We start from the raw sequence: 15398 nt of genomic DNA on the forward strand, positions 1-15398 counted from the left end.
GAACTTGGGTGCCAACAGCAAAGGGACTGGGGAGCACCGTGTCCCCCTCTCTTTCCCAGCGTCTCCCATCACTGCTGCACTGCTCTCTGCTGGAGGCATCCCACAGGAATGCTGCAGGGGCTGCAGGCACCACTCACCACCAGCACTGCAGCCAGAGGGTTTTGGCTCATGCCATGTGCTACCATGGAACGGGTAGAAAAGGCAGCTGGGGATGCTGGAGACCACAGTCTCCTGAGCTGAGGGGACACAGCTGTAGCCAAGGACAGCAGAGCATATGCAACATCCCACATGGCACTGGCCACTGCCACAGCAAACCACCAGGCTCACCCCAAGCCCAGGCAGCACAGGCAGTCCACCCTTGGCACACAGAGCCATGAATGGCCAAAGAAGCCTCCCAAAAAGTAGGTTCCAGGTGCTGCCAGAGCCCAGCCCGCTCCCCGGCACCATGATGCCGCAGCAGCCGTGTCTTGCTCCGAAGGCAACATGAGAGCAGCTAAATAGGGCACCAGATGGTGATGGGCTGAGCTGCCCTGGCACTTTGAAGCCACCACACGGCTCAGAGTTCCAAGTTCTGCCCTCCCAGGTGGGCATCACACTGCTGGCACCACGGCCACACTGCCGGCAGTCCCGGCCATGGCCCTGTGCCACAGTGATGGCTCCAGATCGGCATGGGAGGAGAGAAAAGGAGCCAGGTCAGCTCCTGGGGAAGAGCCAGGAGCAGCTCCAGGAGCGAGCTGAGACGCGGTGGATCGATCGCAGACGGGAGCAGGGAGAGCACTCCCTGTGCTGCTGCCCAGCTCAGCGGACGGGCCGAACAAGCAGACACAAGCCACGAGGGGCCATTTCCAGGGGGAGGCTCCAGGGAGATCTCCACAGCTCCCAGCCAAGCACAAGGTCGTGATGGGCTGGTGTGAGAATCCAGGAAACCATCTCCCAGCCCTGGGGAGCCCCCAGCAATGCTCATCCCCCAGCACCCCCCTCCTCCCTGCCAGCCTGGGCTCAGTCCCCCAGGACTGGCTCCCTGTGGGAGCAGTGCTGGTGCTGCTTGCCCAGCTCCAAGGCACGGAGAGCCCAGGGGCAGAGTAGAGCTCTGTGTCCCCAGGGCCATCCGGCTTGTGGCATTTGGGGTGAGAAAGGGAATGGAGAAAGCACAATGATGGGATCAGCAAGGACACAGCACCACAGCAACCCAGGGGATTTTGTTGTGGCACAAAGCCCCACCAAGGCCAGGACACAGGACTGACTTCCACAAATGAACCTTGTGCAGATGGAGAACTGTCACTGGCAGAGCTGGGAGCGCAGCTGGGGTGATGGGCACAGCTCCTGCACATCACAGGGGGGGTCCTCTGGCCCTGCCCAGACCCTCTGAACTGCATCCCTATGTGACTCCAACTGTTTTGTTGGCACAAGCACAACAGCACACACTCTCAGGGCTGCACAGAGGAGCTGCTCCACTGGTGCATCCTGGAGAAGGTTGTTCCTCCCCTGGAAAAACCTGAAGAGCCCATATGCAAAGCACCCTGGTTCCTGAACTGGTGTCTGTAGTCACCATCCCTTCCGAGAGTCCCCCCATGGCCAGACCCACCCCACCCCACCAGGAGGTCTCTGCTGGGCTCTCTGGTGGCACAGAGCAGTGGCTGAGCTGGCACAGCCACACACAGCTCACTGCGGCACCGGGCAGTGGCTGTGCCAGGCTGCTGGCAGTGGTGCCAGGATGCTGCATGGAGAGTGGGGGCACAAGCCAGCACCTTCACCCCAGGCACTAACCCAGCTCTTCCAGGCCTCAGTTCCAGGAGAAAACCCTGGGACTCCCCTGGGAACAGAGCAAGACAGCAGCAGAGCCCACAGGGAGTCCACGTGCTTGTAAATCCACACATGGCACTGAAATTTGGGGTTGTTTTCTTCCTTGAATCATCTGCTCGAGGCCGGTGGGAGCTGTGGTGCCACTTGGGGTTCCCCAGTCCCAGCATCCCTCAGTCCCAGCGTGTCCCTGGGGACACCCTGTGTCCTGCAGGAGAAGGTAGGAGGCATCTCCCTGGGACAATGCTGAGCAGTTTGGAGGCTGATCCCACCTCCAGGGCGTTTTGGTGGAATCGCTCTGGTGTGAGGCACCACATGAGGCTCACAGGGGTCAGGGATGCCTCATCCCATGGCAGCACTGCCAGAATGTCAGCTGCCAGATCAGCTCTGCTGATCCCAAACCACCCTGGCACACAGGCGTATCTCAGGTATCGTGCTGCTCACAGACACTCCCAATCCCCATGGCTTCAGCCTGGCCCCAGAGCAGCTCCCCAGGTCCCTGGCAGCAGGGCAACCCCCGCAGGCCACTGCCAGCTCCGTGCAGGCTCAGGGCTTGGACTACCCCATCACATCCCACAGCACCCACCTACACCTTGTGCCACAAGCACCCGCTTTGCTCCTGGTCTCTCCCCATCCACAGGGATGCACAGGCCCAGAGTCCACATCTGCTGCACCCTGCAGGGCTGGGAAAAGCTGGGGAGCATGAAACACCCCGGATTAATTAAAACACACCAGCTTTCCTCAAGATGCACAAGAAGAAGGACACCCCGTCAGTGCCAGAAGTCCCTTCCAGGCCAGCGGGGCCACAGACACCCAACAGCAAGTGGGGATGGGTTTGGTGCAACAGTCAGACAGCTGCCCATGAGGGAGAGTGGGATGTGGGTCCAGACGGCAGGAATTTGGCCCAGCCCAGCACTGCCACGTGTACTGCCAGAGCTGGCTGCAGTCACCCCTCCCAAAGCACCAGCACCAGCAGAGCCACTCCGGGGGGAGAGGGAGCTCTGCCAGACTCTGACTGCTGACCAGCAGCTGAATCCGGGGACACCACGATTCCTCCTCCAAACACCAGAGCTGATGAAACATCCACAACTTCCAGCACGCAGGAAGCAATGGAGCAGGTGGTCCCACTGGGATGTGGCAGCCCCCAAACTCAGCAGGAGACAGCAGGATCCCACACCCCAGGGCTGACAGGAATGGGCCAGCACCATCCCCAGCTGCAGGATCACACCAGTTTGGGGCATTCGGATTCCAGACGCACACTGACTAATTTACGGTTTAATTAATAAATGGGGAATTATGCCAAGTTTATCCAATACTTTTGGATGCGTGATGTTATCAAAATCCCATTACTGATGAAGGAAGGCATGAAGAGCGAAATTAGCTTTGGCATCTGATACAGTTCAGTCAATGCGATAACACAATTATTAGGGCTAATAATCAAAGAGCACTTTGGGGAACGCAGGCTCACACAGGAGCTGAGCTGAGGGCATGAGCCGGGGAAGAGCCGGGTGTTCATCCAGGAGGGAAAGGCCAACCACAGCCAAGGGCAAAAGCGTTTTTCCAATTGCACTTACCAGCGGCTCCAGACAACCAGCACAGGGAAGGTGCTGGTGGCCACCAGGCTGAGGAGGAGCACTGCGGGGCACAGTGCCGAGCTGCACTGCCGGGAGTAAGGAATTAAAAACTAGAGGATCTTAAAACCAGTGGGCACTGGGTCCCATCTGTACACTGGGCATTGATCCTGCTGGAGGACATCACGGCTGCCAGCTCACAGCTCTCTGCGCAGCCTGGGGAACGAGAAACTCCAGTCATAATGAGGAGCCGCAGTCATCCGGCTCCCAGAGCTGGGACTTTGCCAAAACCATGGTGAACAGGAGGAAGGACCTGCGGGGTGAGCGGGAGTCCCGGCTCACTTCAGTGGCCTCTAGCTCTAGCCCAGTGACCATCCCTGGGGCTTATGGAGCAGGAGGCAGCTCCCACGGGAGCAGCCAGCAGCAAATGCCACAGCTGCGCCACAGCGGCTGTTTGGAAACCCCCTCCCCAACCATATTTATAATAAATATCCATGTACATGTGTAAGGGTCTGTATGACTGTATTTGTGTGTTCTCCCTCCCCTGGCACCGCGGGCGCTGTGGGCAGCGGGGTGCAGAGCCAGGGCGGCCGGCAGCAATGCAGCACAGCCGGCGCTGGCTCACCGCGCTGCCATCGGCGGCCTCACAGGCAGCGAGGGACGTGTCCTCGCCCTGCAGAATCGGGGGCACCGGGGCTTCAGGCTGGCTCCCGGCAAGCGGGGCAGCGGTGCTCACCACGGGAGGCCGGGCAAGGTGCCAGGGGATCGGGCAAGGTCAGACCCATTCCTGCACTACACCCATAAGCAAGGAGGAGACAGGGCATCACTCCGAGAGGCGCCTGGGTTTGGGGGCACTGGGGTGCTTTGCTGGGTTGTGCTGTTCTCGAGCAGCACAGGTGACGTCCCACTGCCACCGCTGGCCTCAATGACCTTGGGTGCATCACCTCTCCCCGATGCCTCACAGTGCCCCTCACGCAGACCACCGCAAGCCACACTTCCTCCCACCAAAACCCTGCGGCCAAAAGCACCCACGGGCATCAAGGGCACAGAGCCCGGGGGATGCCCCGGGGGTACCCCGGGGGTCCGGCAGCCCTCGGCAGCGTGCGGCCGAGGCACTGTGCTAGCGAGGAATAATGCAGCAGGCTGGAGACTCCTGCCGGTGGCTGCGCTGCCGCTCGGTGCGTGCAGGAGTAACACCGCTGCAGCAGCACCTCGCGTACCAGCCAGCCTGCGCTCAGGACTGAAGTTTTGCTGCAGCAGAGGAGCAGGCGGGGAGTCCAGCAGCGCCCTGCAGCTCCACAGCGCAGGAGGCTGTGCCGTCGGACACTCTGCAGTGGGTGACACCCCGCAGCACCCCGGCCACTCTCACTCGGAGGACAGAAGAGCGCTGCGCCAAGGAGCGCCCGTGCAAAGAGAAACACAGAGGCACTGATACAGTTGGAGACCACGAAGCAATGGGTGACACAGGCTTGTGTCCCCCCCTCCCTGTGCCACAGTCACCTTGCAACGCTGCCCGTCCCCTGCGCAATTTGCAGAGCTCCTTTGGGATCACTCTTTAAAACTAGGCTGAGGGGAGCAGCGATGTGCTGGGCACAGCAAGGGCTGCGGCACCCCAGTGTGACATCCCCGACGCTGGACTGAACCCCTGTGCACGGCTGCACCCCGACGGCACCCAGTGAGCGTAGGGAGGGCTGGAGGATCCCGGAGCTTGGTGTAGCCACGGCAGGCAATCCAGACGAAGGGTCTGTCTGGAGCTGGCTCCTGGCCAGGCCGCTATGAAGAAGCCGTCAGTGCAGCGGGGCTTGTGGCTGCCCACGCTGGGACCACGCCGCTCCCACGGGTTCCCAGCACCAGGGTGGGTTCCCCGCAATGCTGCGGGAACAGCCCCGCGCCCCCGGCACTCCCCGGGGCCAGCACCCCAAGGGCACCCACTGTCGGGCATCCGCAGGGATGAGGAGCTAGAGCATCCCGCAGCGCCCAGAGGGCACCTTTGACCCGGCGGCACCGCGCGGCATCCCCGGGGTGGCCCCGCATCCCCAGGGGGTCCCACGCCTTCGGGGGCGTCCCCACGTCTCTGGGTGCTCCCCGCCAGTTCCGCAGCCTCCTGCACCACTGGCCGCCCCCTCTCCATCCCTCCAGGCTCCGTCCCCAGCCGCCTTCTGGGCGCAGCCCCCCACGGGCAGCCTCCGGGCGTTCGGCAGCTCCGGGATCCGTGTCCCGGGATGGGTTCCCGAGAAAAGCGCAGGTCCCTGCTCCGCTCCCGGCACCGAGACACGGCGAGGTGCACTACCCGGTGCCCGCGGCGAGTACTCCATCCCACCCCACGGGGAACGATCGCACCTCGGGCGGCGGCGCCGGGACGGGCTCGGCGAGAGCTCGGGAGGCCCCGTCCCGCAGAGCCCGCGCCGCTGCGGCACCGGGGGAAAGTTCGGCGGGAGTGCGGGCGGGCACTTACCGGCCGGGGCGGCGGGGCGGGAGCGGTGCTGTCCGTGCGGTCGGAGCGGGCGGGGAGAGCAGCGGTCGGTGCGGGGCGGGCGGGCAGGGGAGCGGTCGGTGCGGTCGGTGCGGGGCGGGCGGCGGGACCTGCGCGGCGCTGCGGCAGCCCCGGCCCCTCCGGGCTCGCGTGCGGCGGCTCCGCGAGGCTCCGCCCGCCACCGAGAGGCCCCGCCCGCGGCCCCGCCCGCGCACCTCGGCCCCGCCCGGGCCCCCGGGGGACGCGCACCGGGGCTCGCGTACGGGCGGCACCGCCGCGGGCGTCCGAGAATCGGCACCGGGCACCCCATCGGGCCAACTCATACCTGGCACCGGGCACCCCATGGGGTCGCGTCCCACGGGGCACCGGGCACCGGGAAACCCCCATCGGGCTCACCTCAGACCGGGCACTTCACATCGGCACCGGGCACGGGCAGCGGGCACAGGCCCCCCGCATCGGGGTCACCTCACACGGAGCACTGGCACTGACACCAGGGACTGCTGTCAGGCACCTCATACGCGCACTAATACTGGGCACCAACACCAAACACTTCACACCAATCACCTCGCACTGGTCACGCACACTGGTCCCTTCTCACCAGTGACCTTGCCCAGATCACCACCCGCCAGTCACCCACCACTGCCGCCACCACCACCACAGGGACCTGCCATCCCAAGCAGGTCCCTGCTGCGGCCACAGGAGAGAGGCGCTGGAGTCAGTTGTGGTGGGGATACCTCCACCGTGATCCAGAGGGCTCCTGGGAACCCAGCTTTGGGTTTAGAGCCAAAACATCAGGAAAAAGCTGATGGGATTCAAGTGAGGAGCCCGGGTGGGGAGCGGAGGGCAGTGGGGGGACTCTTTTGCCCGTGCTGTGGGATCCCCTTCCCATCAACGGAGTCTCCAGTGGGAAAGGGAGCCCTTCGATTCTCCTTACTCCCCATACATGAGCCGGGGACAGGGACCCTGTGGGTTCACCCCAAGCCACCCCGGCTGGGGGTCCCCCACCTCCATTCCATCAGCCCCTGATCCCAGTGTCGCAGCCAGAACATCTGAACTACACCGGGAGGTGACCGGCTGCTCCAGCCCCTCCAGCCAGAGACGTTCTGGAAGAGATGGTGCCTGGAGCACGGAGGGGACCCAGAGGTCCCAGCCCAGCTGGGAGCTGCATCACCCAAAATCTCTGCACACCCCAGGTTTGTTGCAGCAAAATCCCCTCCCAGCCTTGCACCAGCCCCCGACACGCATCTCAGAGACAGGCACGAGCTCCCTCCAGATACTGCGGGCAGGGGAAGGGACCTGCTTGGGGGCCATATCCACTACAGCACCCAGGGGTGCTGGTTGCCCGAACCGAAGGGACCCTCCCCTGCCCATCACCCTTGAAAAAGGCGGCTGAGTGTTTCCAAACGGAGGAGTCTGTCTGGAATTGAAGCGTCAGCATCATCCCCGTCTGGTCTTTCTGCATCCCCCCCCACCCGTGGCTCGGACCGATTGTTCTGGCTCTCTGGCTCTGCGCCGTGGCAATTCCCGTAGTCACGATGCGTGGGACCCTTCTGTTGCTCCCCTGCCTCCCCTCCTGCCTGCACAGGGCTGGGAGTCAGCACAGGTTGGGGTGCACGCACAGGGCACATCTCTGCGGACGAGGGGCCGAAACCGGTCCCACTCTCCGCGTTCGGGACCGCACCCAACGTAACGAACTCGCGTGAACTCGCCCTGCGGGAGGAGCGGGAGCCGATGGGAAGAGCCCTCTCCCGGCCCTGGATCCGCCACTGCAGCCTCTTACAGCTCATCACCATCCCGTCATTAATTAACGGCTCCTGGAGCATCTGTCCCCGCTCCAGCATCGCTCTCCGGAGGGGAAAAGAGATTTGGAGACGCCGCGGGAAGACCGGGCTCTCCCTGCCTGCTTCAGCCTCCAGCCGTGCTCTGCTGCAAGGCAGAGCAACTGTCCCTGCAAGAGGGACACTGTCCCACCTCTGTCCCCCTGTGCTGATGTGGCATCTGTCACCATCATGTCAAGTGGGACATCAGATCAGACCCGGTGAGGCAAAAGGGGCCCTGGGAATGCCCGTCGACCCCGAGCCCTCCTCCCCCCCTGCTCACCTCAGGTAGGACCTGTCTCTCCTGCCCCAGGAAAGGGACCATGTCCCGAACTGCCAAGATTCCAAATCAGGAGCATTTCTGCCCACCCCAGACTTTAGAGGAGTGTGACCTTGGGAGAGGGGGGTCGCCAATCCCTAAAACTGCTCCCAGCATCCTGCAAAACAGCTAAGATTTCAACCCAGGAGTGTTTCTACGAAGGCTCCCTTCCCAGATTTTGCAGGAAGACCAAGGACAGGGGTAGAAGTTTTGAGGGCTGGAGCCCCTCTGCTCTGGAGACAGGCTAGGAGAGACGGGGGATGTTCAGCTGGAGAGGAGAAGGCCCTGGGGAGAACTAAGAGCCCCTTCCAGTTCTTAAAGGGCTCCAGGAGAGCTGGAGAGGGACTTTGGACAAAGGCCTGGAGGGACAGGACACAGGGAATGGCTTCCCATGCCAGAGGGAAGAGATAGATGGGATATTGGGAAGGAATTTTTGGCTGTGATGGAGGTGAGGCTCTGGCACACGGTGCCCATAAAAGCTGTGGCCACCCCATCCCTGGAAATGTTCAAGGCCAGGGGCTTGGAGCAACCTGGGACAGTGGAAGGTGTCCCTTCCACTGATATGAGCTTTAAGGTCCCGTCCAACCCAAACCATTCCATGATCCTATGATGTGTGGTGGTACAGCTGCCCTCCCCTCTGCCACACAGGAACAGAGCCACAGACACAGGACCAGGAGCCGACAGTACAGGAGATCACTTTATTGAATCCAATGGTGTTAGACAGACGACTGAGAAGAGACATGCCAGTTGGTGCGGGCAGTGTGGGCAGCAGGAGCTGACTTGGTGCAGGGCTGGATTTGTTTCTGTCTTTTCAGAATATCCTCAAGCCTTTTCCTGGCTTCCTTTTATGTTTCTTTCAAAATTTCTTTGAAGTAAAAACAACTAATCGTGGAAAGAGTCCAGATGGTGTTTGTTTGTTCCCTATGATTGTTCCCGCAGCTATGTACAACGTGGGGCTGGGTCTCAACATCAGGTATAAAATGGAGCGAGTTTACAAACGTGGAGGGTGCAAGGAAAAAGCAAAACCAGACAGGCGAGAGCAGTAGAAATCTGGACCAAAATTTTAAAGAGAAATTTAAAAAGTGCTATAAAACCCCTCGGCAGGAATACCATGCAGTTAAGAAACACAAAACCCAGTCAATTACACAGATAATCTAGAACAGGAATTTGTCCATTTCATCTTTTATTTAATTAAAAAAAGGTTGTTTGTGTTTAATAGAAAAAAGCTAAAATTGTAAGGTTCAGGCCACCGGGCAGCAGCAGCTCAAGGGGGCAGGAGGGTGAGGCGCTGGCATCGCCCACCTCCAGCCCCTCAGGGGGGCTCCCAGGGACCATGGGCACCTTTGGGGGCAACTGGCACCTCTGGAGGTGGCAGATACCCTTGGGGGGTGACGGGCACCTTTGGGGGCAGCAGGCACCTTTGGGGACAACAGGCACCTTTGGGGGTGGTGGGCACCCTTGGAGGTGGCAGGAGGGTGAGTTAGTGCAATCCTTGGACCCTTTCCCTGGGGACAGAGGGGCTCAGCCCACAGTCAGGGGTTGGCCCCTGACAGCTGCCAGGCTTGGGGACATGAGGTGCTTGGTGTAAGCCAGAAGGAATCCATCAGGATCTGGCCCCTCTGGCCAGGTAACCCCAGCCAAGCCCCCCACCCAGGGCCACCTGCTGGCATGGCCCTTTTCCATCCCTCGGAGATTCCTCCTGGGTCACACCCCGACCTGCCACTCACCTCCAGCTGCTGGGGCCGGGGTGATGAGCTATGGGGCAGCCTTGATCTGGGGAGGGACGGGACAAACCTGCAGGACACAGGCCAGGGGATGCTCAGCAGTGGGCGACAGCTGCGGTTGGGTCCAGGTTTGAGTGGCTCCCTGGGAATGTCAGAAAAGAAAGCCCAGACAAGGCTGCCCCTCCTCCCATGGGACTCCTCAGGGCACCTGGGCACAGGGCAGCTCCCAAAGGTGCATCAGTCCTTTCCCACCCTGGGCACCAGAATCCCAAGGAGGGTGTGAGGGGCTGGAGGGGACAGCTGGGTCCCCACTGCCGACCTCGAGTGGCTGCTGGGCCGGAGTCTCATACAATCAGAAAATAAGTCAGCACAGCACAGTCATCACAGAGTACAAAAAAAACCCAAACCCAGGGACAAGGCGCAGGGCCGGGCCCCCCCAACCCACACAGGGCGTTCCACGACGGATCTATGTACAGCGAGTCCTCAACGGCGGCAACACAAGAGAAGGCAAACAGAAAGCCCTAACGCCCAAGCCAGCGTGGGGAGGAGATCCCGGGAGATCCCCATGGGAAGGGGCCGGGCTGGCCGGCCCCGGCGGCAGCGGGAGGCTGTCGGACAGACAGAGAAGTGGGAGAAGTGAGCACCATGGGGCGGCGAGGCAGGACACACCGGCCAAGAGCACCGAGGGCAGAGGGGGCGGTGGCCTCCGAGGGCACCGCGGAAGATGCCCATTCCAGAGGGGTGTGAGGTGTCCCTGAAGGCCACACCAATGGCGGCACAGGGGGCTGAGGCTGCCCAGTCCCCAGCCTGGCAGAGTTTGGGGACAGGGTGGGCTCAGTTGATCTGGCCCTGGACTCACCTCTCCTCATATGTCTCTCCAGGGCCCCGGATGAATGTGGGGGCTGAGCTGGAGGGCAGCAGAGCTGAGCTGAGCAGGGGTCCCCAGAGCCCAGGCAGGCACAGGGTGGGGGTGTGGACCTGCAGGGCACCCTGCAGCCATGGCTGGGGACAGGCCAGCAAGGGTGCTGCAGGCAGCAGTCCCAGCTTGGATAGTGCCAGCACCTTCATTCCATCCCAGCCAAGCTGGCTTTGGGGACAGAGGACACTGGAGCTGGAGCAGGCTGTGACAGCATTATCCCAAGCCCCATGTGCCCCCTCCCCGCATGGCCAGGGATTAAGGCACCACGGCAGCACCGGGGCTGACCCTCTCCATGGAATCTAGCCTTTTGACAATGCGGGATAAGGCCAGGAGGACACATGGCAGCCCCAGGTGCCCCCAGAGCACCAACACAGACCCTGCCAGGCTGCAGGAAGGCACAGGGCCAGGGGGAGCAGGTGGCATGGGGAGCAACCCCAGGCTCATTGACCCACAGCCCCAGGCCTGGCAGCACCAAGGGGATGGGAGGCTGGTCGGGCCCCCCTCCACCAAGGGGACAGGGATGGCACCTGGCTGCCCAGGGATGAGGCAGCAGCAGCAGCCTCCCCACGCCCCAGTACCTCAGGGAGGGGATGCCCTGTGGCATCCCAGCCTGGTGGGAGACATTGTCCCGATGCCCTGTGCCTTTGAGGAGGGGGGAGTTGCCATGTGAGGGGCTGCTCTGGGAGCCTCCTGCTGCCACCCGCCTCCACACTGGCCTCCAAGTCCCACCTCAGCCAACCTGTGCAGCCCCAGGAGGTGGGTTCAGGGACTGGAGATCGTCCAGTGAGCACCAGTTTTGTGACAGAGGTGGTTTGAGTGGTGAAACCAACAGCTGCAAAAGAAACCAAAGGGGAAGGGCGCTGCTGCCAGGGAAGCAGTAGGCACCAGGCCACAGGCTCCAGGCCAGGAGAGCGAAGAACCAGAACAAAAAAGGGACCAAAGCAAAGTCTGGACTCGGCCAAAGGAAAAGGGGAGGGGGGAAACAAAATAAAATAACCAAAGTAGGGGTTTTGGGCTGTCCTGGTCACAGCGGCTGCCGTGGAGGTGGAACAGGAATGCAAAGAGAGCAGAGAGAGCCATGCTCCCCTCGGCCGGCACGAGGCAGAAGCTCCACAGTGGAGGCTCTCTCGGCTTTGCCCAGTGGGTGCAGAGGGAGCTGGAGCCCCTCATGCTCATGCGCTCATCCTGCAGCCCGGGCTCCTCCTGTGCCCCCAGCTTCGGCCCAGGTGGCTCCCGCGGGGTCCCTGCCCCACGCAGGGGCCTTCCTGCAGCTCCCGGGAGCGAGGACTCGGCCTCAGCAGTCGCCCTGGTCCCAAAGCCCAAGAGTTTGTAATAGAGACAGAAAAAACCAAGAAGAGAAACCAGGATTCTCCTACCCCCAGGGTCGGGAGGGGAGATAGCAACTCGTGCTCTTTCACAGATGAGCTGAGTTTCCTCAGGCTCCACCAGGACACGCCAGAGCCCCGCTCGTCTCCTCTCCTCTCCTCTCTTCTCATCTCCGCTTGCTCACCAGCCCCACGCTCCTGGATGCCAAAGGAAAAGGAGAGCAGCCCAGCAGCAGCTCCCCTCCACCTGGGCTGGCACATCTGGGCCTCACAGAGTCGACTGCAGGTCGGGGTCCACCATGGTCTCACGGTCTGGAGACTCAATGTAGTTGGCGGCTTCCTGGAGCTTGAGCAGCATGGCCATCTGTGGGGACAGGAGTGTGGCAGGAGCCCAACGGGGACAGGAGGCCAGCAGGTGACTGGGGAGGCCACTTGGCCCTCCTTGCCCTCCCAAACCAGCCTTGCTGGGAAGCTCCTTAGTGGGTAGAGCAAATCCCAGAGATGCTGCAAAATCCCTCCCTTGTGCCAGGACCTGGCCTCGGGCACAGCTGGAATGCTCAAGACTCGGTGTGCCAAAGCAGCATCAGCTGGCATCACCTGGGGCAGCCGGTCAGCCAGCAGCCTCTCCAGGTGACACACCAGGACACGTATGAGCACACGTGTGCCTGCCTGTGGCTCTGCATGTGGATGCAATGCCTCGTGGAGTGCCATGTCCTGCCCTTCCACTGGCACGTCACTGTGTGTCCTGGTGTGCAGCCCACTTGCAGTGCCACCACCCTGCACCCGCCTCTCCTCCCAGGAGTACAAAGTGTTTCTGCATCTTCAAATCAGGCTTTTTACACCGAGAATTAACTGGAAAAGCAAAGCTCAGCCCTGCTCTGCCTCAGCTCTTCCCAGCCCCTCTGGCTGCCCAGCATACCAGTGGGTCCGAGTCCAGGGAGCTGGGTGTTGTGTCCTTCACGCTGCGCTCCTCAGGGGGGGACACGGCACTGTGGGGCCCAATGGTGGGCGGGGGCAGGTGGTACAGCTTGGACTGGTCCTGCTGTGCTGACGGCCAGGGCAGGGTGTCCCGCACCCACTCCACAGGGTCCTCCCAGGCTGCCTTCTGCCCATGGACCTGTGGCAGGGAACAAGTGGCAGCCACCTCCTCAGTACATGCCAGAGCCAGTGATGTGGCACCCCGAGCCCCCCAGGACAGTGCTGTGTCCCACAACAGCCATAGGGCAGGGATCGACAGAGATGTCACCTGCAGCCACAATTCCAGTGGCTCCCCTCTCCCCCTGACCCATGACAGCTGTATCAGTGTGTCCCCGCACTGGTTTGTGTTCCCAGGTGCCAGCAGCACGCACTACCTTGAGCCCATCTTTCGCCCCCTCCTGTAGGTAAGGGATGATGGAGTTGTTCCACAGGTCGATGAACCAGGTCCGGAAATCCTCAATTCCAATGGGGCAGGACAGAAAGAAGCAGGGACCTGTGGGGGGAAGGCAGACAGTGGAAGTGGCAGCTGGGTCCCCCTCCTGCAGTCACTGGGCCTGTGGCTCACAGCACTGAGGCAGGCACACCTGGCTGGCAGGATGCCGTTGGGAACAGTGTCTAGGCACCATCTGCCTGCACAACGGGCAGACAGCATCTCCCAGGCAAGGAAGGGGGCTGCCAAGTTCAATCTATCCACCAGAAGCCTGGTGCGGCATGGGGGATCCACCTGGGAAAACACAGCTCCTCCATGCCCAGGGAAGGGTGCTGGGAGGACTGGCAGCCTTAGCTGACACCCTAGTGACAGCTCCCAAAGGAACAAAGACCACCCAGGGAAGAGCACTGCTTGTGGGCATCACCCACCAGCTGTGGTTTGTGGGACTGCGAGACACAGGGAACACGTCAGCCCCCCGAGCTCCTCAGGGAGGGTTTGGTCCCAGTCCCCAGAGCTCCCCCCAGGGCAGCCCAGGGCAGAGGAAGAAGGTGAGGCAAGGCCGTACCGATGAGGAAGTCGGATGTGCTGTGTTTTTCCAGAAAGGTGTGCAAATGGTACCAGAGCTTGGGCACCCAGTCCAGCACCCGCAGCAGCTCCTCCTTGTTGGCGTTGATGTCCGTGTCCGACTCCAGCAGCTTCCGCCGCAGGTAGCGCACCAGGAAGCCATTGGCTGGCTCCACGTTGTTGGAGAAGGTCAGCATCCTGGGGGAAGGACTCCGGTGGTCAGGGCTGGGTATCCACACAAGCTGCCCTGCTCCCCAACACTCTCGGGGTCCTCCTTGCATCCCCACCCTGCATTTGCCTGAGGCTGGGGAATATCAGGTCCTTCTAGGATGGCAGGGACAGGCCTGGGGCTCAGTCCTAGTCAGGGTCCCCACTCATAGGATGCGACCACAGAAACACCCAGGTGCAAGTGATGGCTTCTGTCCCCCACAAAGCCACAAGGATGATCCCCAGGGATGTACAATTTCTACCTGAAGCTGAGATGGAGGCCATGGTTTGGGGTCATCTTCACAGGCTGGTTGGTAGTCCCAATTATATATGGGCTGAGTGAGTGACAGAGAGACAAGATTAATGAGAAAAAGCCTCTGAGTCAGCCCAAGGCAGAGCTGATCTGGGCATAGCAGATGTGCAGCCTCATCCCCACAGCCCAGTGACCTCGCTGGGAGCAGCGGGGAGCAAGTGTGTGCCATGGGGCTGTGCTGGAGGGGTGCAGAGGGACTCTCACCATTTGTGGTACTTGCAGGTGAGTGCGCCATTGACGAGTTCGCTGATGGAGCCCGCCTCGCTGAGGTCGTCCAGGAGGATCACCAGCGGCACGTCCGCCGTGCCCGTCTCCCGGTCGATCTGGTTGGCCAGGTTGGACAGGTACAGCTGTAGATCCTGGAACAAACAGGCCAGGTGTCATGTGTGGGGCCATGGCATGACAGCCATGGGGACCACGGCACCAGTGCCCACAGGGATACTGCTGCGTCACCTCACCTTACAGGACTGCTGGTGCATGTTGAAGGTGCTGACGATGCCCTCGGTGACGTCCCGACCCGAGCGCTCCACCAGGTACTCGGCAAGGCGGTTGGTCAGGTAGGTCTTGCCGGTGCCACTGGGCCCCGAGAGGATGAGGCGGCGGTGCTTCAGCAGGAGGCTGATGTAGTGCTGCATCATGGGCTTGGGGATGAGTGTTTCGAACACCAGGCTGTCCACGCACTTCTCTTTCAAGCCTGCGGGCAGAGAAGGGCTGAGGGTCCCACTCACACCCTGCAATACCCCGAGACAGCAGGGACATGGCACAGCCATGGAGCCCCTATGCCACACTGACCTTTGAGCGTCACGACAACGCTGGTCAGGCCCCGGCGGCACAGTGGCAGCTCCGGCGGCTCCGTGTCCAACACCCGCTTGATGTGGCTGATGCTGTAGCCATAGACGGACTCGGTGCTGAGCCCCAGCGTGGACGCAGGATCCATCTTGGTGATGTAATCCTACAA

General features: G+C 61.7%; 1 protein-coding gene across 1 annotated transcript in view; it reads right to left on the reverse strand.

Moving 5' to 3' along the window:
• Window positions 1–8659: 8659 nt before the first annotated feature.
• Window positions 8660–15398, reverse strand: part of NAV1 (neuron navigator 1) — a 61024-nt gene continuing 54285 nt past the window's right edge. The window contains exons 25-32 of the mRNA XM_068995877.1: window positions 15233–15392; window positions 14899–15134; window positions 14645–14799; window positions 14391–14462; window positions 13922–14118; window positions 13301–13419; window positions 12868–13065; window positions 8660–12312 (exon numbers count right to left, since the gene is read on the reverse strand). Of these exons, the coding sequence (XP_068851978.1) occupies window positions 12217–12312; window positions 12868–13065; window positions 13301–13419; window positions 13922–14118; window positions 14391–14462; window positions 14645–14799; window positions 14899–15134; window positions 15233–15392 (1233 nt within the window). The 3' untranslated portion in view covers window positions 8660–12216. The remainder of the gene's footprint in view (window positions 12313–12867; window positions 13066–13300; window positions 13420–13921; window positions 14119–14390; window positions 14463–14644; window positions 14800–14898; window positions 15135–15232; window positions 15393–15398) is intronic.

This window comes from Aphelocoma coerulescens, chromosome 26 (assembly GCF_041296385.1).
Source record: "Aphelocoma coerulescens isolate FSJ_1873_10779 chromosome 26, UR_Acoe_1.0, whole genome shotgun sequence".
Classification (NCBI taxonomy): domain Eukaryota; kingdom Metazoa; phylum Chordata; class Aves; order Passeriformes; family Corvidae; genus Aphelocoma; species Aphelocoma coerulescens.